Source organism: Grus americana, chromosome 1, assembly GCF_028858705.1.
Source record: "Grus americana isolate bGruAme1 chromosome 1, bGruAme1.mat, whole genome shotgun sequence".
NCBI lineage: Eukaryota > Metazoa > Chordata > Aves > Gruiformes > Gruidae > Grus > Grus americana.
The window spans coordinates 1,672,509-1,698,019 of NC_072852.1; the positions used below are offsets into that span (position 1 = coordinate 1,672,509).

At 45.6% G+C, this 25,511-nt stretch overlaps 1 protein-coding gene across 7 annotated transcripts in view; it reads right to left on the reverse strand.

The window, feature by feature from the left end:
- Nucleotides 1-505: 505 nt before the first annotated feature.
- UBE2H (ubiquitin conjugating enzyme E2 H) overlaps nt 506-25,511 on the reverse strand; it is a 53,577-nt gene continuing 28,571 nt past the window's right edge. Inside the window, exons 3-7 of one of the 7 annotated variants that reach the window (XM_054848409.1) lie at nt 24,945-25,019; nt 13,779-13,818; nt 13,024-13,076; nt 7,975-8,103; nt 506-2,087 (exon numbers count right to left, since the gene is read on the reverse strand). In XM_054848409.1, coding sequence (XP_054704384.1) covers nt 1,963-2,087; nt 7,975-8,103; nt 13,024-13,076; nt 13,779-13,818; nt 24,945-25,019 — 422 coding nt within the window. In that variant the 3' untranslated portion in view covers nt 506-1,962. The other 6 variants (XM_054848460.1, XM_054848440.1, XM_054848449.1 and 3 more) reach the window with 6 other exon arrangements.

Below are 25,511 nucleotides of genomic sequence, written 5' to 3' on the forward strand. Positions count from 1 at the left end.
ATAGAGAACTTCAGCACAGTCACTAGCCACAGCCCTAACATTACTGCTTTAAAATCAAAAGGGAAAAAGGAGAGGAAAAACCTTTGCTTCATGCCCGTAATTAACATAAAGGAAATTCTTTGTATATTTTTATTAAGGAAAATCATGCTTAAGCAAAGTGGTACTTTACGAGGTGGTTTTTTTTTTTTCTTTCCCCAAAAGAAAAAAAAAATAAAATTGATTGTGCTTTATGAATTAGGAATAGGATTGTAACCTTCCAACCCCAATGACTCAAAACTTGGTGGCATTTCTATAGCAAAAAAACCCCCCAAACCAAACCAAACCCAACAACCAACCAACCAATTCTGGGAAAATAACAAATGTACCAGTCTGACATTCAAAACTCTGCTCAAGAGTTGCTCGGGGTGGGTTGATTTCTTCCAGGCGCTGTCCTATAGGTTGCACCACAAAATAAAACATCTTGTCCAAACCCCTCCGAAAACCCGAAAGAATACAGCAGGTAACATTCAGCTTTAAAAATCCATCTTAGTTTGAATTTCCAATGCACAATTATCCAAATTCAAGTATACTGGCATCCCAGGTAGACATTTACTATATTAGATTTCATAGCGTTAAAAGAAACAAACAAACAAACAAAAAAATATCTCAGTTTGCTGAAAGACACCAGGAGAAATCAAACATTTCAATTCAGAAGTATCCTGGAAAAAAAAAAACCCAAACCAACCCAAACAACAAAACAACCCAAACAAAACAGAGCAGATTCACTTGCTTCCTCAATCGGTGCTTTTAGGCTTTTTTTTTATTCATCTTTTTTTTTTTTTCTAGATCATATTCTTTGTTAACTTTTAAGAAATTTTAATCCTGTTGTACACACACAAGCAGATGGCTACCAAGCTGGTGCAGAAGGGGGAGGAAAAAAGGAAAATAAAAATCAGTGCCGATGGATTCGTGGACTACGGCCAATGGGCCGATCTTCGTGGATCTGAAGCTCTCAGCAAGGCTAATCCATCTGGTCAGAGGACCCTCTTAGGAGATGGAGAGTGTTTGCGAGGTGTTTAACCATACTTCAAGCAAGAGAAATAAAGCAAACTTGAAGCCATTAAAGGGCAGCAGTTTCAAAACTATGACAAAGTAAGAGTTTGACTTCACATGTGCTCCAGCTAAATCAAAGAGAGCATCGTTTGTGGGGTTTTTTTCGTGGTTTGTTTTTTTTTTTTTTCCCCTCCCGAAAAGGGAACAGCTTATAATCCAGACCAAGAAAGTGAATAACATCCAGATGAAGGCTTTCAAAAGTCCCAAAAGCAAATAGACCAGTGGTTGTCAGTCCCTACAGTTCAGAAGGGCAGGCAGGAGTCCACATATAAAAACGGACTTAAAATCCAAGTCAAAATTTTTAAGCTTCAATGCTCTGAATAGCTCCATGCATTTGTATTGTTTGATTTTTTTTTTTTTAAATGTGACTCCACGTAAACTACGATCAGCAAGGTCGACCTGAAGGAGCACCTTTGATTCCACTGTCTGATCTACACGGTTAGTATATCATCCCCCAGATTTTATACTTTGAGAAAACGCTGTTCCACGTTAGCATCCAAGGTGGTGTCTTTGGAAACATCGATAAGAAAGCAAACATCTTTTTGCTAACTCCCTACCTACCAGGGCAGCTGTTTTAGCTGACAGTTCAGTAGCACACAAGTTGACTTGGCCAAATGGAATTTGAATGCATGCATTCGGGCTGCATATTGCTACCAAAATGGAATGTGGGAATATGCTATGCACCTCGGGTTCGAGAAATGACCAAGAAAATCAAGATCTAAAGGGTGATATATATATATATCAATGCTATTATTCATAAAAACCTTGTTTAGTAATAAAAAAAATTGCTTTGTTTAAATATGAATATTATAGTCTGCTTCTCATGGTTAGGAAATTAGAGTCTCTCTGAAAAGCAGGTTGCCTCTTCTACTACAACTCCATATCCTGAGCCTCATCTTCCGAGAAGTCGGACATGGAGCTCTCAGATGAGCTGTCCCCGGTGCCTTCTTCCTGTTCTTTTAGTGCTTCTTCTGTTGCATATTTCTGAATGTATTCTGTATGTGACAGAAAAGAAAAGACATATAAGCAGCATATATTCAACAGTCAGAGGATGGGTGAACTACGACCAATGGCTGGTTGGGTCACAACACGTTTGATAAGTCATATAGGTTACGATATTTCTCAGACCAAAGGCAGCAATGTCCAACAACACATGAAAACGGCTGATGGAGACCTTGGAGACGCGCAAGACCCTTGAAAACAAGTACGATCCCAAGGCTCCCGCGTCAGCATCACACACACTCGTAGCTGGAAACAACCTACGTCCTCCCCGGTGCGGTGTATCTCACTTAATAGGACAGGATTCGATTTACTGCCAAAATAGGAGCTACCATGGTGACCTGGAGAACAAGCTTAAAAGCCATTGAGGTGTCACCGTTATATAGCCTGACTTTAAAAATGAAGAGCTGAGACTTTAAACCGATAGCACAGAACAACCATCACTGAAGCAGAGAGCCAGACTAAACTTCCAGACTAAACTCTGGAAACTAAACTAAAGCAGAGCAGAAGACTACAACAGGAATAGCTGCATTTTTTTTTTTTTTTTTTTTTTAATAAAAAGTAAAAGCTCCTTTCCTTCCCCAGCCCTAAAATAAACACGGGTCTGCCCCAGGCTCTGTTTTCTTGCAACCTGCTTCACATCAGACAGCAGCCATAGAATTAGCTGAGGAGGACCCACAGGGAGCTCTCTGCGGGGAGGAGGGCCACCATACTGCAGGTCACCGACAGAAACCGTGTCTCTCAGCGGGGTCCAAACCACGCTGGCTCTAGGTCTCTGGATCAACACCTTGAACTTCAGCCAGAAGCAAGCAGGAAGCTGTACGGCAAGCATGGAAACTGGTTTACTGGGATTCCTGCCAGTAGGTAAAGTAACCGCTGCTAACCGTGGCTTGTGTGGCTTCCACGGTCACCTCCGTGCGGAGGGGCAGAGCAAAAAGGCAACATGAAGTGGATCGGATCAGTCAGAGTCTGGCAACCACTTTCCTTCCTTCACGGCTCCAGTGACCCCTCCGAGATCTGAGGAGGGGCAGGTGTCCCCAGCGGGCAGGTGACCTTGAGCAGAGAGAGCCTATTCCTTACGCGCATGCAGACGTGCACAATGGAGCAGAGGTGAAAGCCTGGCATGAAACTGGGCTAGAGAAGGGGTGCTCAGCCTCAACATCAAGTCTTCCTCTCTTTATCTCCTCTTTTCCACCTCACACTGAGAAAGCAGCTTCAATGTACGAAGAAGTGACATAACCTCAGTATCCTGATGGACATTCTCCACACCGAGGGTCACGCACTTCGGCGAGGAGAGGGGTGTTGTGCTCACGGTGCCATTGGGGAATTTCAGTTGCAAAGTCATTATCTTTCCAGATATGAAGGCACTAAACCACGACAAATGCTCCTCCAAACAGCGGTATTAAAAAAACGAAGAAAGAGGGAATACCATCAATCCTTTGTGCTCAAAGATGAGCCCCTGCACAGAAATGGGAATGTCACATCCCAGTCCCAGCCCAGCAGCTGTCCCAACTGTCTGTTCTTTAATTCCTCCTAGGGAACGAGGTCCACAAGGAGCTCCTCCCAGAGCACAGGTCGCTGCTTTTTATTCCATACTGTAACAGCAGTTATGGTACAAACAGCAGCTACGGACAAAGCTGCGGGAGGACGCATCTAATGCCAGATAACTAAGTGCTACAATACAGGTTTTAAAGACTGGGCTTTGCAGAGCCTGGCTCTTCTTAAAGCCATCTCTACTTCCCTCCACACTTCAGTCCTTCAGACTAGTGGAAGGGACAATACTCTGCAAGAGATCTGCATCATCATCATGGGTTTTTTCCACACTTCTGGAGCCAATGTAGGGACACAGAGCCCAAACACGTTACTCTGGGTTCAGGAGCACAGTACAGACAGAGCAGCCCAAGGCCAGCACTTCCTGGAGGAGTTCCCAGGATGGAGCAGCTGGTGGCCTTGGCAGACCTGCTCCACCCTGGAAAAGCTCTAAGAGCTGGCTGGAAGGTGCTTCTGAACCCAGTGAGCTTCAGCTTCTCCATCTAATGACGCACGTAGCTTCAGTCTAACTGTTTAATATACATTATTAACCTGCTCACTTGGACTACAGAAGCAGCTGTTCAAATCTGTTCTACAGGAATTCATTAAGAACTGATGAAGTATTGAAGGCAGCTACGAGCACTCAGGGTCTCAGATTTCCCTCAGGCTGCTGGAGCCAACGTAGTATCAACGGCTCCATCCTCAGGCCCCGGCCACTGAGAACCCCCTTCTTGGAAGGTGCTTGCCTGTGTCACCACAGAGCCTAGACCCTGCCTGATCACGTCTCCTCCCTGTACAGGAGAACAGGAGCTGCAGAGTTTGGGGCAGGGACCATCTGCCAAGAGATGGACACTGCAAAGCAAGAAGAATTGGTGCAACAGACCTAATGGTTTAAAGATGAGAGGGACCAACTGAAGGAGGGACCCAAAAAAGCAGCGTGACTTCAGAGAATTTACGTGGGAAGGTGGGTTGGCAGTAGACAAAAAGCAGAGCTAAGGAGACGGGATGCTGACGTGACGTATCCGTGTAGCAGCTACTCCCTCCCCATAGCTTTCCAAGAATTAATCTCACTCTGGAAAAGGGGTGTTCACCCAGAGAAATTGTTATTCCTTGCACAATCCAGCAAAGGGAATCCAGGTTCCTTTGCTGTAAGACTTTGGATGTCCTTGGATGACAAAGGCAACCCCTTACTGGGCACGTTAGAAACACATTCCCTCTACCCTTACCCCAAACCCACCTAAAGAAATGCTGTGGCTGCCTTGGGAGTCCCCAAACACAGTAGCCACAAGCCAGTGACCATGGCAGGACAGGAGGCCAGCAGTGCTTCTTCACTGACTACTTCAAGTGTTCTCGGGGCCACTGGAGATTCAGACATGGAAGCCACTGTTTCCCACCGTTGGAAAAGGCCTGCTTGAAGCACTTCAAACTTAAAATGCCATCATCTACCCAGAAAAGCTACCAGGTCCCTGGGCTGGGTTTTCTGAAGGTTTAATCTGGGACAGGTCAAATTTCCAGGGAGCTTCTGTGCTGAACGTTATATTGAACTTGAATCTTCAGTCTACTAAGGGAAGAAAATGGCAACATCTAAATAATACTGACAAACTTTCTTCCACAGAAGCCTGTTGACATCAAGAAGGGGAAGTCTTGATGCACCCATTCCTGCCAAGGAAACACCACTTTGATTCATCTGTTTTGAAACTGTGGAGCAACAAGAACCAGCTGTGGTTGCACCCCGTGGCTGGTACGTGCCTGTGAGCCATATCGGTGTTTCAAAGGACTCTACTGAAACTTCAGAGCCTAAATGCGGGATGGGAGAACTGCTCCCAGGGACGTCCTCTGCTCCCAGCAAACAGCCTGCCCCTCAGTACCCTTCAGCTGCTGTTACTCACCACTCCCACCCTCCCAAAAGAAGTTGTCATATTAGATCTACCAAAGGTACCAAAGCTGCTTCCTCTACCTGAAGGCTCTAACATGAAGAATCACGGTCTCCAGCTGTATATTGGTAATATTAATGGACATTTATAAGTTCCACAATAAATCCTTACTTGTTTGGGTCTCATACCAAGAATCAAAGGAACTACAAATCTTGGGCCACATTTGTAAGCCTACGCCCATCTCTTCACTACCACAATGTCAAAACAACTGTTCTATGTGCTCATAACTAAAAAAATGAAGAAAAGCAGCAATAAATTATTTACCTGCCATACTGAGTTTCCCAGAGCAGAGAAGCTGCTACAATCCATTGCATCAATTTTAACATGTCCAAGGCTATTTTTAAAAATGCTACGATATGAGGAATGACAGTGTTTAGCTCTACCTTATACTTGTCACGCAAGCCTGGGAAGAGACAGCAGAGGCAGGACTCTTGGGTATATGGAACACGAGACATGTTGCAAGCACTTAAAACTCCTTCCAGATCATCTTCATGGCCTGTACCTGGCTGTCAGGATGGAAACAAGGGAGCAGACTATCTCATTTAGCCTCCCTGAGGGATGTCCTCAGATCTTCCTTGAAGCACCTGCTCTTGGCCAACATCAGGTTATTTGGGAGGGCTTTTGTTGGTTTTTTTGTGGGTTTTTTTGTTGTTGTTGTTGTTGTTGTTTTTTCCCCCCAGGGTGCATCTTTTTTTATTCCTGTTTCATTAAAGCACAGAGGACACTCAAAGTGTCCCTTGTGTTAGCCCTGGAGATTTTATCTGACAAACCATTTTGCCTGGAAGCTTGTTCACATGAGGGAAAAAAAAAAAAAAAAGGCAATGGACTTCAGGATACCGAGCAGGGCAGATCTGCAGGGTAGTTCTTACGATCCTGTCATGCAGCTGTCAGAGGAGGCACGCAAAGTGGGCTGAATAACTCAGTATTTAAATCACAGCTTTGCTTGGCCTCATTTGTAGTTCCGCCCTCAAACAAAAATTGCAGCTGATGAAGAGTCATTTCGCATCAGAACAGAGTGACTCGAGGTTTAACCACTCCAGAGCGACGTGGCAGAGCTGATGGAAGAACTCCACCACCAAATCCCACATCTTTCTGGGATACCTGTGCTCTCTGAACACGAGCCAGCTTTCACAATGCTTCGTTAGGAAAGCTGCTACCCCACCTCAGGAGGAGGAAGATGATTAGATCGTGCCGCTCACAGAGGCTCTCCTTGTTGACCAGGCCCTGCAAACCTTTCTGGCAGGGGTCCCATGGACAAACAAGTCTAATGGTTATTCAGTAACAAAAAACCATAATAAATAAATCAGGCGGTCATGGTCTCTTAAAAACTTAGTTGAAGAACAAATCTGGGCCAAAGGCTGTAAATTTCCCACCACTGGATTAAATGCTGATTGTGTTTACTGTATCAGGGGAGAAATAAAGTCCATGGCTTTGCTATAGGCCTGTCACATCAGGAAATGGTGCCCTGCTCCTGCCCGCAGGAAGCTGATTGTAGGGAAGGCAGAGCGCAAATTTAAAGTGCAATTCTTATTTTTCATCTTATTTCTTATGTTTGCAAGACTAATTCAATTTGTCTCACTTACCAGCTTGCTAGGACAGTCCTTCTATCACCAGTCACTGTTTACATTTAGCCTGGGCTCCCCCAGCCGAGTTCCACGCCTGTAACCGCATCCTACTCGCACTCATCACAGAATAAATCATTCCCTCCCTCTTTGAAGGCAACTTTGACACATCAAAGCTCATAACCCCGTTAAAATCCTCCAATTCTTTCCACCTCTCCTCTTAAGACACGCCAAGACCATCTGCCCTTGTTTCACCCTTCCAGACATTACGAACTGGGCTGCAGCTTTCTTAAAGGGCAGTCCTTGAACCGGGCACAGCACTAGTAAGCCTCGGCTTAACTCGGAAGTCGCAAGGAACGATTACTTGACATTTACGGAGAATTCCTGCTCTATCACAGTACTTTCTGCAACAGCATCACCGATTCCTTGATTGCTGCTCTCAGATCGCTTTCCACAGAACTGCTAACAAGCCACTTTCTATCCAGTAATCATGCAACTGGACGCTCCATTTCAGTTTAACGCTTTTCCTTGTCCCTTCTTCGATCGCACAACTTTTCTTCCAAATCATTTCTCCAATCTCTCAAAATCGTGCTGAATCCTAACCCAGTTTGCTTACAGCCTTCTCTGCTTAGGGTCTGCTGATTGATTTAAAAACCCTGCCCCACATACTGCGCACACCACGGCAGCGGTTCATCCACCCCTTACTTCTGACTACCCCCGTTTAAAATGGACGGGGCCCCTGTAATGGGAAGAAATGGGCACTGACACACAAACGCACAGCAAAGAGAGCCCTCATTCCCCCAGGGTGAAATCACAGTAACACCACTCATTCCACAACATGTTATTTACGCCCTTACCTTTAATTTTCTGTTTGTACTCTTCTGGTCGGTGGAGGTACATGGCTGCAGCGTCACCATTTAGAGGATCTATAGGGTTAGGATAGGCCAGCAGCTGGGGCAGGAACGATTCAAATATATTGGTGAGATCTGTAAGTGAAAGACACAGTTGTTCACGTCCACAGACCCAGAGTCAGCCCAATTAATCATCCTGCAAGCACCGGCACTGAAACAGCAGCACAAAGCTTTGAGGGCAGACACCCTGAAAATCCGGGCACAAGTTAAAATAAAGGAAGCGACACCAGGGAAAGCACGTACGCGGCTGATAAAAGAGCTTCTGCTGCTGCTGGGGGGATGCTGCAGCTCCTCAGCTAACTGCACAAACTACTCGACATCCCAACAACGTAGATACAGATATCTGTGGGTTAAGCAAAGTGGAAGGACCCAAATGTCTTGTTTCCCACTGAGGTTCAGCCCTGGCTTAAAAAAAAAGGAAAAAAGAAAAACTCACTGAATTCTCCTCCTACTTCTATTACTGTCTTTAAACGTTTTGTGCTCCATGACTAAATGGATGTATCTCAAGCATAAAGCATCTTCCAAATTGCTTTAGATGATTGTGTTAATAGAAAGAGCAACCAACAAGTCCCTCCTCCAACTCAAAACAATTCACAGAATGTGAAGAGCTCACATTAACACCTTGGTGCCAGTTGGCATCTGCCACTAAATAATCCACAACAGGAAACATACTTCTGGTGCCGATGAGTAATTGTGGATACACGAAACCCTCTTCCCACATCCCTAAGATGACAAGTACCACACTTCAGGGGTGGGGGTGTTCAGAAACAAGCCCTGCGTCATCATTTCTCCTCGGGGGCTTCAGAAGGACCACGCGCACCCACGCAGAGCAGAGATTAAACCTCCAGTGCAGGGCTGCGTGCCAGGTTTTGTTTTAACCTCTGGAGAGCTGCTGATTGTGTGGGGTTTTTTGTTGAGTTTTCTTTGTGAATATTCTACCTGTTTTTTTATCAGGACCCTCCTTTCCTCCCTAATTAAAGGAGGTGTCTCTTTCCTGGTGAAAATCCTGCCTGCAGATGAGCATCACCAGTCCCCTCCGGCGTGGATCAAAGTGGAGCTGTGAGGAGGGAAGCCCAATGCTCCCTAGGATCCGCCACGTGAGCAGCTAGCCATCTCAACTGGCCTCTTACAGGAACAAGGCTGTGTGACCATTCCTGAGCCCAGCCATCAGCCGAAGCCCATGGAGCTCCTAAATTCAACCAGACGTGATGGAGGGCAGGGACCTCAGGCCCTTAACTTTTGGAAAGATTCAAAATGCGTGGGTAGATAGGAGGAGAAGTCTCCAAGTGCTCTCCCTGTACAAACGGTTACTCCAGCTCTGGGCTGCAGCCACAGAAAACCAGGCTGTAAACTCCATTGTCAGCGAAGATACAGCCTCAGAAGAGTGGCGCAGTAGGTCCAGGCAGATCATCGCCACTACCCGATGTTATCACTTCTGCAGATCTACCAACAGGCGTGCTTTTCAGAATGTGCTTTCAGATCTTGCTCAAGAGGGTCAAAGGAGACAAGGTTTTGTCAGTTCTTCAGAAAGCCAACCATGTCCTGGGCTGCATCAACAGCAGCGTGACCAGCAGGTCGAGGGAGGGGATTCTGCCCTTCTACTCCCCTCTGCTGAGATCCCCCTGCAGTGCTGCATCCAGCTCGGGGGTCCCCAGGACAAGTAGCACACGGACCTGTTGGAGCGAGTCCAGAGGAGGCCATGGAGATGATCCGAGGGCTGGAGCACCTCTGCTGTGGAGACAGGCTGAGAGAGTTGGGCTTCTTCAGCCTGGAGAAGAGAAGGCTCCAGGGAGACCTTAGAGCCCCTTCCAGTCCCTGCAGGGGCTCCAGGAAAGCTGGAGAGGGGCTGGTGCCAAGGGCAGGGAGTGACAGGCCAAGGGGAATGGCCTGAAGCTGCAGGAGGGCAGATGGAGATGGGATGTGAGGCAGAAATCCTTCCCTGTGAGGGTGCTGAGGCCCTGGCACAGGGTGCCCAGAGAAGCTGTGGCTGCCCCTGGCTCCCTGGCAGTGTTCAAGGCCAGGTTGGATGGGGCTTTGGGCAACCTGGGCTAGTGGAGGGTGTCCCTGCCCATGGCAGGGGGTTGGAACTGGATGGGCTTTGAGGTTCCTTCCAACCCAAACCGTTCTGTGATTCTTCCCTCCTGCATCAACACGCTCGGGACGTACAGACACTGTGCTACAACTCCCTCAGTCACCCATTCAGCATAAACCCCGCCAAGCAGGAGGAAAGGCCACGGCTCTGTGTACTCAGGAGCGGAAGGCTCATTATAGCTGATACTGCATCACCCAATTGCAAAAATTAATGACAGTGATTGCTATGGATAGCGATCGGCTGGGACACCACAAAGAAATTAGGTGGTTTTACCCTGAAATCTTTCTGCTATATAGAAGCTGTTGCCCTTCCAACATTGGCTGAGGACAGTCATGAAGCACTTCAGAGCACACATGGTGCTGTGACCAAGTTTGCCACAGCTGGCACAGTGAGCCAGGTGCCACCAGCTGCTTCTAGGATAACCACAACAGCAACTGGAAGAAGGATCCCAATCCAAAGAGGGACTACAAAAACAGTGAGAACGTTCTGTAAGAATACTTTCTGCCGTGGCAGTGGCTTGTCCTTGGTAAACCAATTAACCCTCCTAGGGATTGGGTTCAGACACTACCAGCAAGAAGTTGACTTTAGTTTGTGAAGCCACCTGCTCTCGGGTCAAGTCTCTCCACAGAGCAGGCTCAGATCAAGTACCTCTTTGTGGCTGTTAGACAACTAAACTCTCACACAGACTGCACGAGCAGAGCCCCGGAAGGCCACCAAGGCTCACAGGACACTGCAGGGATTTTTATTTTTTTGTTTTAAGAGGCCTCAGTAATTTCTCCCTTCTTTCAAATCCCCCAAAGCAGCATTGGTTTAGCAGGAACTAGCTGAACGTGCGCAGGAAGCCTAACCATAGTGCCAAGGACATGATACTTCATTTGGGAAGGAGAGGGAATCTAGCCACGAGGTCCTCATGAATTTATTGGGAGCTATTCTGGGGCTCTTCCACCTTAGTTGCTCTTTGAATTATCTGACCCATATCCTCTGCCAGCATAGGAGCGCTCTGATTTAAAAGGGGTGACGCTCCAAACATCACAGCTATGCTGAGAGGCACTGGGGAATGTTATTTCCCCCTTTTCATTTCATGTTCTGAAATGGGCTGCCCCCTTATTTCGCAGGAGGCAGCAAAGGCCTGGAAGCGAAGAGGCGATGTAGGCGCTCCAGTGTTTGATGACTTCTGAGTGAAGGGGCAGAATGAATGCAGTCACCCCCCGCCTCCTCCCTGCAGCTTCAAGGCATCCCACAGCCAGGCAAGGGAAATCTGCAATAAGATGACTGTCAAGCGATGCACTTTCTAGTGCCAAGTTTCACTAGTTACTGTGGAAAGTGCTCTGTACAGAATACACACCTGTTCCCTAACACCTATCACTGATATCACAAGGAAAAACGCAGATGATTTTTGCAAGCTTGCTCATATTAATACATCACAAGCACAGTAAATACCAAGCTGGGGTTTTTCCTACCTTTACGAGCAACAAGGATGACAAAAATACAGCAGCACTCATTAGGAAACCTCACACAGAAAGCCCTCCTTTGAAATTGTTTGGAAATAGTGCAGAAATCCCACTGTGGCAGTCTGGGAGAGCGTGCTGCAGAAGAGGGAGGCTATCCACGCACGGCTTCCAAAGCAAAACCCAGACTGCCAGAGCACAAAAACCAGCACTGCAGTTACACTGGAGTGATTTTCTTTTGTCCAGCCATCCCCGCGATCTGCAGGTGGCATTTCAGGCTGCGGAACAGCAGCACATGCTGCACTGAGCTGGATTCCGCTGCCGACTGAACCATGCGGGTTCATCCCAGCAGAGGGCTTGGCTTGCTAACACCGCTTTAATTCCTCCACCTCGCATCAGATCCTCCCAGGACACAAGAACATCCTCTTCCTGCGTTAGCAACACCACCTGGGTCACAGCTAAGCTGATCTCTCACAACAAAACCACGTGAAGTGTATGTCATGCATCTACTACATGAGGACTTCAGGCATTCTGATGAGGAGTAAAGTTCAACAAGTTGCTATAGCAATTTTCCACCCAGCATTCTCCAAGTCTGGTATTTCCTTCCAAATTGCGCTTGTGAGGAAGGTGAAGTAGCTTGTCTCTCTAGCAACTGCTTCAAAGCTTCAACTTACATAGGTAAAATCATTTTTTCATGGAAGAACGTGAAGGATTTGACATGCATGTTCCCCTGAATACTCTTCCACAAAGCATAATTGGAACATCTGAAGGTCACATTTTTAAAATGCAGCCAACTAGACTAGATACCCAACTGTATTCCTTTTAACAATTTCAGCTTTCCCTACATGCAATTTGAATGGGTCTTCAGCTACCAGTCAATCTTTTTACATCTCTAAAAAAGGAAAGTTATGGCCAGAAACGACCTACCAGGAAACCCAAAACATTCTGCAGCGAGCAGTGTTGTTAGATACACCACCACCTCCTAGCCTGCAATGAAATGATGCTGCCATGACAAACAGGAACAGTTTGTGGTGCCATCTCCTGCAGAAGTGGGATCACAGCCTTGTGCACGAAGAACTACCCGCTCAGATGGCCGTACAAAACGTGGATGGGGTAGCTGGTAGCTAGGTTTCGCTTTAGATAGTCACTCCTCTCAATGCGGAATCATGGTGGGGTGCTGTCAAGCAGTTGCCAGACAATGCCAAGCAATGGATTCAGCGATCCTTTGTGAGGCTTATGGAATATTTTTGCCTCTCCAGCATAAAAACAGGTTACAAAAGTATTTTCACACAAAAATCTTATTTTTCACATGATCTTGACTCAGTGAGGAGTCCAAAACTTCAATATAAAAAAAAAAATCCCACACCCAGAAGTTAGCCTAAGATCATCTGTCTCCAGCAAGCTGCGTTATGTTAACACATCAAATACGGATGTTCAGGGAAATGCCAAACTTACCGTAGAGAGCTGTCCAAGTTTGATTGATTACATCTAGACATACAGTTCCTGACCTGAAACATATGGAAAGGATGGAATTAAAACACAGTCACACTCAAAAATACTCTGGGGATTTAATATAATCTACCCCCTCCCTTCCTCTGCCCTGCCTTTGCCCCACCATTTTGGATAAGCTATGATTTTCTCCTATCTTGTGGTTAACAGAGGGGCAGGCTTTAACTACGTGAATCTTCATACTCTGCAGAAAAGAAATTAAATTGGAGCTTTTACTGAATTAGCTGGTCCATATGGGGCTCTGCTGGAGAGACTGAAGCATAGGTGGCTCCCCTTAACAACCTTAACTGAAGCAAAACGTGACAAAACATCTTATGTTTTGAAGAATTTTAATATGAACGTGAAACTTCAGCTAAAGAGGGAGCTATGGCTTAGCTGTTCCTTGCTTCTAGGAAGCTGGCATGATGCCAGTGAGGAGGGGGACTAGCAACCCTGAATTTTCTGTAAATGAGGCGTGTTGCAGTGCAAAGACATCTGCAAGAGTCTGCAGCACGCAGCTCTCCAGTCTTGCCCACAGCCTGACCCACTCCTGAAAGTTAACTTGCAACAACATCTACTTCTATCAAATCCCCCACTCTGGACTCTTAGATTGATGAAAGCATTATTCAACTCATCAGTGTATTATTGTGAAGCCCAAATACAGTTACAATTAGACAAACTCCTTAGAAAAAAAAAAATCCCCACACAAGGGATTTACTTACGCTTCGTCAATGTTGGGATGGAAAATTTTATTCATGAATCCTGCAAAGAGACACACTGGTAAATAGCAAAAAACAGCCAAAGATTTTTTTTTTTTATTCTTTTTTTTCACTCACAAGAGAAGTCTGGAATTTACTGAACAAGGACTCATCTAACTAGTTTCAAAGAAAATCCAGCCTTAGCTATATATAGCTATGTAACCTTTAAAATACGCAGGCAACTTTCTGACCCTAGGGTCCTCATCCGTTCCCTCGAAATTCAGCAAAACCCTCTGCTTACAGTCCAACTGCACCGCAAAGGTTTTGTGGTTCAGTATTATCTTGAAAAGACCTGCTCATCAGCACAATTGAGCACCCACATCTGATGAAGTGCTTTTAAAAGCTGCAAGGATCTTTTGAATAACCACTAAACATAAACCTTAAGCTCAACAGCTGCTTTAAGATTTTTTTTAAATTTTTTTTTTTTTAAACATCTCCCAGCAAAGATTTTCTGTGAAGTTGCAACATTTATCTAAGCCATTCAGGGGCAGCGACTGCTGCAGAGAGCTAATATTTGGAGTTTTGCAACAACATAGCAATTAATTCATCAGTTGGTACCTCCGGTCTCCTCTAGGAGAAAACAGCTCTGATGCAAGGTCTAGAATGAGAAAGCTCGTCGTGGCTTTGTCCACGTTCCAGACTTCTAGATTTGACAGCGCTTTCTTTGTTCCAACTTGCAAATTAAATTGTTTAAAAAAAAATAAATCCTGTGGTTTCAAGACTTATGACATCATGGTAGAAGATGCTTCACACTTTCAAGACTGCAGCCGATAGCAGCAGCTAGAGCTAAGCCGTGTTTTCCAGCTGCCTGCTTTAACCTCAAGACAGATGGCATCTCAAAAACACTCCCCTCTTCTCCCACAAATAGAGTTTATAAAATGAAAATATTAAAGGAATTATAACACACCATACTTGGCACCATGGCCTGTGTAGAAGTAAAGCACATCCACCCCAAAAACAAAGTTAAGTGTTTCAGACGATGGCTGTGAGTGGATGCAGAATCCAGCTTCCAAATTCTTCCCTTCCCTTTCAACAGGAGGAACCCAAATACCCAGGTATGGAACGTGTTCCCAGAGCAGAATGGACGCAGAACAGGGATAAGAAACTGGGTTTTCCAATTATTTCACTGCTAAATGGACTGAGTATTCCTACATGCTTCTGCTGGCTTGGCTGAATCATTTGGGCTCTGCCCAGTAGGGCTGCTGCAAGCCTTGTTTTAGTGCCAGGCTAAGCTGCTTCCAAATCTCAGCATTGCTTTTTTTTTTTTCAGAACTTAAAAATAAAATCTTCTTTCCTCTGTTGTACCACCATCCCGCAGCTTGTAAAACCCTACAAACAAGGGAATCACAGAAAAGGGAATTGCACCTTTCTGCAATAAACAGAAATCTGCTTTACCCGACAGCAATTATTCCTTCTGACAAAGGTCCGCGTTTATAAAAACAGTAAGAAATTTAGGCCTGGGATATTGACTCAATCCATTTAAAAAAACTCCTTCCAGACCTCGAAACACAGAGGTTTTCTCTCTGGAGCAGCTCATGAAGTGTAGGAACACGTCACAGTTTACCATTCAGCAAATTCTCCACCTTCCCCACCTTTATCCAGCCACTCCAGGCGAGACACTGCAGTAACGCCGATGTACCATCTCTGCCCAAACAAGGAGCGATCGCGATTTGAATGACAGCATGGTTCCCATCTGGGCTAAGAGCTGACATACGGATTTAACTCCCTTTCTTTCCATGTATTATGACACAAATATAATTTCATGTTTACTTGTACTGCTCGGATTTTGCATAAATACAACGCAAGGCTGAAACAGTGCCCGAAGCCAGAACAATCTCTAAAAGAAGAACCGAGAACTGCATAAACAACTCCACGCTAACAAGTGTCTTTCAGGAATACTTTGCCACGATTTAGCTTGAAAAACTGAAGCAGACTTAAAAAGGGAAGCCGTAGTGCCATCAAATATTTACGTTATGGCAGCTCTCGCAGGTTTAAATCAGGTCATGGATCCATTATGCCAGCACTGGAGAGCTGCAGCGAGCACCGATCCCGATTCTAAATCCTGTCTCCCTCTTGGGGAAGGGGGGAAGTTAAGTTTCTGATAAAGCAGAATAGAAGAGGATTGGGGAGGACACCAGGTAACAAGAATAGGAGGGTAATGTGTAGACCTGCTGAATTAAACACTTTGTTCTTGTATCTGGGACACAGACCAGCTCTAACCCAGCTGGACGCAGACAACCCTCCGCCCTCTCCCCTTTTGGTTTTCTGATCATCTCACCTATTTCCTAGTACCTTCTACCACAGCCACCTGCAGCTGGTGAGGCAAGGCTGTGCCGCAAAGTCACCTGTAAGGTTTTGGTCAACTCTTCATTCGCATACTTCAGCATTTAAGCCACACTCGATATCCAGGGAGACGAGATTAGGTTGTCCGCTCAAGCAGCTCCTGTGCTAGAGATTTGTAATTCTCTGTCATCTCCGCATTCACCCAGGCAAGGAACAATCCCTTCTTTCACGTTGTCCTTGGTCTCAAGCTTTGCAAATGAAACAGTTGTTCTTCAAGAAAGAATGCGAATGTCCTCTCCCTGCACTCCTTATTTCTTAGGCTGTTGCCACATCTTCTTGCAACTCTTCAAAACTCCCCCAGCTTCATTCTCCTACCGACACAAACTGCTCAGGCCAAGAGCAGTTCTGTTCACACCTTTCATTTTCCTGAGCCAGAAATAAGCTCAAACTATTATCTCCTCCTTTATTTGAAATGTAAAGTCACCTGCAGTGATAAAGCACTAACGTTACTCCAATAATACTGACTTGCTCTGTATTTATTTTTTACAAATACAGAAGACAAAGCAAGCATAAATAGCCACGTAAAAAAGAAATTCCAATTTAAAGGAGGAAGCCAGGAGTAAAAAAAAATACAAACCAACACTCCCAAGCCAGCATAAACACTGGGGCAGGTTTACTGCTGTAGTCTTGAACACAGCACACCCCAGTCAATACACCATGCAGAATTCCAGGTGAGCATTCCATGAAGAGTGCCAAGGGTTTGGGTTCTCACCACAGCCTGGAGCATGAAGGTCACAGCCCGAGCAGTTGCGATTCTGTGTGCTGAACCTAGCTGTAAACACTTAATTTAACATTTTAAAGCAATATTTACACTGAACCCTGGGAAAGCCAATGCTTAGGAGGAATTTGAGCAGCAGAGCGGCTGCAGTCCACCCTTTCCATGCAGGGAGATCAAGATCCAGGATCACATTTGAAGGTAAAGCAGGACTACGTAAGATCTGTACGGACAAAAAGCCTTTGGGTGATAACAGAAACAACCCTGTACATCCACAAAGGAGTTACACAACAGAAAGGGACACATCTTTTCTGAGACTGGAAGACGCTGAGACCAATATACAGATGCTGACCTTCAAAAACGCTGGTATTTCAGCAATAGCCCTGGAGTAATCACTCCTTGGGTTGACAAAAATCTTTGAAGAGAAGTGCATTTTTAAATTAAAAATCAGCTAACTGAAAGGCTGTCAATCTTCCTGGATGCTGCAAACACAGGAATATTCACAAAGCTCCAGCAGCTGGACATATTCCAGCATGAAACGAAGTTCTCTCACCGCGTTCACACACCAACTGTAGATGGGTCTGAACATCCAAGGCACTGAATTGGGGTGAAGCAGTCACGCTGAGGATTGGACCCCGTGGCTGGATGACAGCTGAACACGCTCGCCAGGTGAGCAAAACCGCAGTGGAGAAACAGGGAGGAAATCAGACTTATGTTGATGTCAACACCTCTCTCAACTCGAGAGGAAAGCTCCCAGGAAATGGCTAGAAGGCACTGCCAGAACCAATATGCTGCCGTGAGCTGCTTTGCCGGCAAGTTCTCCTCCAAGAAGCAGAGCCCAAACACCTGGATAACTTGGGGAACGCTGAGGACACCCTCGTTGTCCTGTGGAGCCATTAGGTAGAAAGCTCCTGCAAGAGGCTGTTCCACATCAATTGCTCCCCTATCGCTATATCTATAGGCCTGGACTGTGATTTAGAAAGGGTCCCCTACCTTGGTACAGCCCCCAGAGAATCACAGAATGGTTTGGGTTAAAAGGGACCTTAAAGATCATCTAGTTCCAACCCCCCTGCCATAGGCAGGGACATCCTCCGCTAGACCAGGTTGCTCATCTACTACTCAGGCAGGATGGACTCAAAACTTGGAGATAAGAGGGATCGGAAACCTGGGCTGGAAACCACCTCCTTGCTCTTTCCGCAGCTCCAGCTGCACAATGCTGGCCCGCAGCAGCAGAAAGCTTCCTGGACACCTTGGTGCTTCTCCCCCAAGTCAGGAACCGGCTGCAATCCAACAAGCGGTGCTTCAAAACCTGGCCCGTTGCTTATCTGAGCTCAAAGTACAGCAGCTTAGCTGGTAGGTTAGGTGAAAGGTCCCCAAAAGACCTTTTTTTTTTTTTCTCCCCCTGCAGTGCAGCTCCTTAAAGCAACGCTGGTGCTGTGAGCCTGGCTGAAGCACAGGGGAAGGAGTAAAAGCAGCATGTCAGCAAACACAGCACATCCCAGCCTCCCGTCATCTTGCACGGTAGGGAGTCAGCTGCACGGCCTGACCACACCAGCGATAACTGTAAGAGGACTTCCCAGCGGCTCTGGGGAACGTGCCAGAGCAGAGCGAGTTTATATCCACTTACCCATCCCAAACTCGCCACTGCTTGCCCACGTGTCGGCTCTCTTTGCTCATAAAATAAGGCCAGCTGGACACTTCTCTGCTTGAACAACTGTGACAGCAGATACAGATCTGTGTACCATGGTGGTGCCAAAGAGCCGACAAGACAAGTGTATGTAACTGCTCCTGACTTTTCAGTGCAGCAAGACCAACAAGCCTCAAAGTTTTATTTTTAATGAGATATTAAGGCCAAGTCAGGAAACTGTTCAGACTAGTGAGGTGGGAAGGTGGTTACGGTCTCTCTGAAGCAGGACGCAATGAATTTTAAATACCTCAACAAATCAACGTGGCTTGGGTGACCACCCAAGGCTCGGGGCAGAACTATGTGCACAGAGATCAGCACACACAAGAGCTTATGTATGGCACAGAGAGGTCAAGAGCAGTGTTTTTCCTTTGCTTTTTATAACCACTGGACAATATACCTAATGGAAAAAAGATCTCCCAAGTCCTTGCGTACCGTTGCCAAACGGCCAGATAAGATTAGTCTAAACTTAAATAGTTCACCCTCCTCAAACACCCAAAAGCCTGCAAGGGAACATGCATTTATTTTTTTTTATTTAAAAAAAAAAACAAACAAACACATTGCACTCATTTCATGGACTACCTTCTTGTGTAACTGATCACGAGCCCGCCACGCACCACCGGTTGAGAAACCATGGTAGGAGATGGGGGAGAGGGCATGAGAGCAAGATTTCTGCCCCAGTTCTCAACCCAGTACCCATTCCCCTCTGCAGACTGGGACAACTGGTTTAGTGTGTGGCTGTTCCCCATTTGAAGGGCGCAGGATCTGCCCACCTCGGAGGTGCGTACCTTGTCTGGAACTCTCAGGTCAATAAGCTCTCACTGGCAAAGGAAAAGATTTATTTTTTTTTTTTTTTTTATGAAATTTGGAGGTTAGGAACCCATTCAGAGCACTAACCACAGAGTCAAATATAACACCGTGCCCTCACCACGGAGGCATTCACGGCACGGTGGTGGCAGGAGGTGCTGTGTAACGTCAGCTTGCTAACAGCACAAGTAGAACAGTTTATATTACCATACTCAAATTCTAGTAGCTTTTCAAAACAATACCATAAATAATTCTGCAGCAGCTTCACGAGGAAAAGATCGGGACAGAAAAATATGGCTGTAACTGATGGAAAATAGTGACAGAGCTATAAACTCTGCACTGCCTGCTCAGAGTGAATCGCTGAGTGCTCCGTTCTTAGAAACAGAAAAGCAGTATCCACAAGCTCACAGACTGGTGCTAAGAGCAGCAATCTCTGGAAAAAAAAAACATGCAGAGCTAACACAAAGCAATTGCCCAGTATCAGTTCATCTCATCGCTTAGGTGTACCATCACCTGATGCCCAGGCTTCAGAGACTGGCACAGACGGCAGCAAATCTGTGCCAAGTCAGGCTGAAAACACCTACCCCATTTTGTCAGTCTGTTCCCATTCTCCGATTGTAGCAGGGAAGCTGCAGAGGGTGCACAGTTGTGCGTCAGACCGGAGTGGAGACAGGGATACAAATTACCTTTAGGTGTCTCGTCTTTCCCCTTAGACAAAGCTAAGTGTATTTGAAAGAACAAGCATTTTCACATCGCTTATAGGTCAGAATAAGGATCAACACGCACAGGGAAGAGCAAGCTCCGAATGGTCACAAGCGATAAGTGACTCATGAAATTCTAAGTAGCAAAATGTAAGGCAATCCAGAGAGGAGCTGAAAGTAAAAATAGCAGCTGCAGTTAAAAAGAAAAATTAAGCACAGGCCAGGAGAGATCTGTTAAATCCTGGCTGGAGCTAAACACTGCTTCATTCCTGTACTGGCTGCCACAATGTCTCGTTATATACATATACACACACACTTCCATGCGTGTACATATATATTTTGTTTTACAACACACTTAGGAGAAAGGTGAAATATAAACGCAAGATATCTGCAGATAACTGGGCCAAAGATGGAAGGAAAATGAGAACTGTGTATAAATATACAGAAGTTATTTGAGAAATTGAGGCTCTCAGCAAATTGTACGCAAACTTTGCAGCTGTGACATTTGATTATTAAGAAACCAGGGTGACTCAGTGCCAGCCTAGTATTTCTGCAGATTTTAGCCATAAAATAAATGCCACGGTGCTTCCAGGTAAGAGCTCAGGCTCCCAGGTTCACATGTTTCTACTGCTCCTATGATCTAAGCAGGGCAGGACATTCACACTCTGCGCTTCCTCCTACGTTTATGGCATCAAAGAGCATTAATCTCCGGCTCTTGGCAGGCGTATGGACTGATTAAAAACACACAGAATTTACACAAAGTGTTCTCATGACTTGGGAGCTCAAAACAGTACTTCAAGTACTTCACAACTCCCCTTTGAAAAAGCAGGAACAGACCAGGCAGAAAGTTCCCCTGAAGATATTAAATCCCAGAGGGAAGGGAAAAGTAGCGGAGCAGTGCCAGCAGGGTTACTGAAATTATAAACAGCTCAAAACTTATTGTCTAGGAGAAAGCAAAAATGGAACCAAACTTCTAGCAGCGGAGTGCTTTGGGTCCTTATAAGCACACAGGGTTATTTACATTAATTGACAAAAGCATTAAGAGCAGCAGCATTCACTAGTTTCAGAAAGCAACTGGGTATTCTTCAGGAGTTGGTTTTGTTCTAACAAACTGTTCAGGTTTGCTTCAACTCTGAAGATTTGGATATTTAGGGATCATGAGTGGAGTTAGTTCATCTCAATGGAAGCACTCAAGCCCAGAGCCAACATGACAGCCCTACATCTGGCTCTGTTTAGATTCGTGTTCTTCTAGGATGCACATTTCCCTTTTTACTGTATGTTACAGAGCTTTTGTTAGGAAAAATCATCCTGCACCAATATGGGATCTGTCCGAACACACAGCAAAAACCAAGCAAGGAACAGGCAGTGCCAGAAATACCGGAAAGGTACTGCAGGACACGATGAAACACTGGAAGCTCTCCCAGGAACTGCTCTTTTCACATAGATCCCAGGACGGTTTAGGTCTTTAAGCAGAGGCATTACCTGCATTGTCAGGCAAACACTGTCCCTGGGGCGGCATCATTTAATAGACTACAGCAATAATTAACAACCTGAGAAGGGCGGGAAATAAATGCCACGCATATTTGAGAAGGGAGCTGTGGGTGGGACAAGGGAGCAAAGATGTGGCAGAAGAGCCACCATACAGACCGAAGGCTTCTGCCCGAGACCCTCAAAGGCAAAGAGGGCCATCAATCATGTAAGGTTTAAGAAAAGGTCCACACCTTTCAGATGACAAATCTGGAACCCACCTTAAAAACCTTTTCAAGTTTGTCAGTCGCACTTTAGAAGAGAACACCAAGTTTTCATGTACCTTATACTCAGAGCCATGCTGGGATAAAAGCAATTTGAACAGATTATAAAGCAACTATATTAGCAGTCATTTTTCAGAAGCGGCTTTCTAGAATGCATGGATATGCTTCAAGCCATCATGTTATTTGCTGCAAAAAGCCCATGCCATGTTCAAGACTGCATTAAGATTTTCTAAGATGGAAAGAAAATTTTAGCCTACAGTACTAGAGGAACAAGGAAAGCTGCAAGAACAGCATTTTGGTGTTAAGCTTCAGCATAAAAGTGTAATTTATTAAAGGAAAAGAAACTGCTGGATTCTATATTTTATACAAGCCAGTGACTTACACAGACAATTTGAACTCTGCATGTCATCAATGCAGTGGGAGCTACGCAGTGCTGAGAACAGAAGGGCTGCAAACAAGCTACACATGTGCCCTAGATGACCTTCTGTCCATTTGCAGGCTCCACCATCTCCGAAATCCTTCACTTCCACCTCTTTACAGATCAGAGATTGCCATGACAAATTTCTTCCCTACTAATTCCTATCCCCGTGTTACCCAGAGTTCAAGCTGGCTGAGGACTGCTGGGTTACGACACTGGTGCTCACTGGAACAGACAGACCTGGGAAAGAACAGGATCTGGTCTCATCTACAGGCTTCTGAACATTCCTGGTTCAGCTGGGACGAAGGCTTGCTCTGGAGCTATCTGTAATGCCCAAACCAACGATATCAGGCACCGCATACCGAGTCTGCCTCCGAGAACAGCGGTGTGGAGATCGGGCTGGCCCAGAGGAAAGGGCCAAGACGTCACTCAGCCCTGGCTGTCCAGATAAGCTGGGGCAGCAGAAATGGGAACCAGACAAAGAAAAACAAACTTCTTCCTGCAGATGGTTGGGAGCTTCCCTGGGTCCTAGCGCTCCCCTTGGCACTTCCACTCCTCAGCTCTTTCCTCCCCGCAGCAGAGCTGAGCCCTGCTTTGCTAAGCCAGCTCTCATCTAGCATCGTCTGTTTATTCAACCTGAAACCTCAGCTGTGCACTGCTTCGCCCGGGAGGTAACCTGCACTTCCAGCAGCCCAACAGACAGCAAGGCAGGCCCTAGAGCAAGAGCCAGCCTTTTGGGGAACTCAGCGAGAGAAGAGGTGGTTTTTTAGCCACTCCAGCAGAGACTCGTAGGGCAAGGGAAGCATGCTAGAAGGTCTGATGAGTCTGGAATAAAACAGGCGCCATGCAGCAGGTATAAGCAAGCTGATGGAATGGAAAGGTGCTGTGCTAAAAGGAAGACGGCAAAAGCAACATCAGAAGGGACAAAGCAATTCAGTGATTTGAGCAGAAAACAACTCCCTGCACACCCACCCACCCCAAGTTCAGAAGGAGAAAGGCCATCCTGGTGGTGTCAGTTCTGCAAACGCAGCTGGGGCAACACTGATCCCAGGCTGCCTTTTACTCTCACCTATCCCAACCAGCACTAAACAGCCTCAAAGCAAAATCACCAAAAGGTCAAACCTACCGTCTTCCACACAACTAAACCAGAGCCTAAAACACCACCACTACGAATATACAAGAGCCTGGCCAACGTTTAGCTGCACTGGCTTCACAGGTTACTGGAGAAAGTTTGGTTTTGCTTTAAGCCAGCAAGCTTGATTTCTGATACACAAAGGAAGAATATATATAGAGAAAAATAATCTTGAGTAGACTAGCACCAAAGCAATTAACATCAAGGAAATTATGGTTCATATGCTTTCTGAGAGTTGTCTTTCATCAGTCCACTTTTAAGATCGCCAACATGACAATACCCTGATCTGCATCAGTTTGTGGCACTTGAGAAGGAAAAAATGATGAGCACCAAATAACATACTGTGCATCTCGTAAACGGCCTCTAACCTAAGAGGTTTATAGCAAGTTTCAGGGCTGACTCAAGAGGAAGGAGAAAAGGGTTCACGTAGCTGCAGCAATACTGCATTGTTACTCAGCCACGTGCACATTTCTGTGGTTCGGTCAAGGTTTCAACGGGGGGGGGGGGGGGAAAAAAGGTAAAGGACAGCATAAAAACAGCGCTGCTCTTTCCCAAAAGGCACGGTTCACATTTGGAACCAGACAGATTATTTCTCACACCAGAGAGATTTTAAATAGAAGACACTCTTAGCGTAAGAGTCTATTTTAAGAAAGCAGCCAATACTTATCATCTCCAAATCAGGATGTTGATATTGGAAGGGACCCATCTCATCCAACTCGTATAGTCACGTTTCCACATCAGTTCTCCTTGGGCTGTTTTCTCCATTCTTTACAGTCCTCTGGTGGCTTGAGGCACAAGCACACCCTTCTGATGGAGAAACACCATGTCACAGAGCTCCCACTGCTTATTCCATAAGTCAGAATAGAGATGTTGAAGCTTTGTGCATCTGCTCCAGTTTTTCAAGCGACGTTGGCTATTTTATTTAGAGCTTAAGTGATTGGAATAAAGTTAGGTACCAGAAGACATCCGAGCTAGATCACTGTTACCCAAGGACAAAGATAGGATGGATACAGTCTAAAGAACATTTCCTTATCAAGCTTCCTATTTGCTCTCGAAGGTTAAACAAGCTGAACCAGTCTACGCAGCTGCGGTTTTTCTGGTGATAGGTTCCTGCTCCTGTGTTCTTCCACATATGCATCACCTAGTCCAAGAGGACAGAGGCTTCAGCTCCTGCCTTCACTTCATAATCTTGGGGTAAACCTAGCTTTTGGGACCTCTTGCCCAAAAGTGGATTGAACACCCACTGTGGTCTTTGTTTTCCATATCAAATAAGACATTTTATATAAACAGGCTCCAGCACTCACTGTGGTATCCTGCACCGTACCCATGAATGGATGTGTTGTTAAAAAACCAAATCACATTTCCAGCTCCTAGCCCTTCAGCCAAAAGACCAAACTTCCTCTCTGCTTGGCATGCAATATCTGGAAGTCTATCGTAAAAGCATTCTGCAGACTTGAAGTAAAGATCTTATGGTTGCACTGAGAGTTGGTGCAACTTCACCTGCAACAATGCTGCAAGCAGTAACATCACTCCTGCATAAACAGTAACATGATTTTGACTGAAAGTGATTATTGGTTACCTATAGACGGGGATTTGAAAGGGTATTTATCAGGAAGGTCGACTCTAACTTTCCATACTCCACCTTCATATGGTGCTGCAATGAAAGAAATGTAGGTATTAGACACTTCGTAACTCAGGAGAGAATAAATAGAACTACAGCATTAAGCAAAACACCTCTTTGGAAGAATACTTAGTTCCATCAAGGGGGTAAGATTTCATATCAAACCTCCTACGGTAAAAGCCTTTTTCCTGTGCTGCCTGACAAGAAATACATGATTTGAACTGATACTGCAGAAGATCTCGGCACAAAGACACAAGAGCCTTATTAAAAATAGAGACTTTAGAATAATCTACTTACCTTTAGAGATGTTACTAAATTAAGGCACGCTGGAAACCTGACTTGTGATCCAGTCACTCAAAAAGCCATCTTAATTACAAACTCCGCAAAAATTCAGATGACTGATGCAAAACTTATGAGCCAGGTCTAGAAAAACTAAGGATCAACAAGAGGCGTGCTGAAGGACATAGCAGAGGGCTTAGTTGTTCGAAGGCAGTATTCAGCTCTGCTCAACTCCAAGGGAGGTGG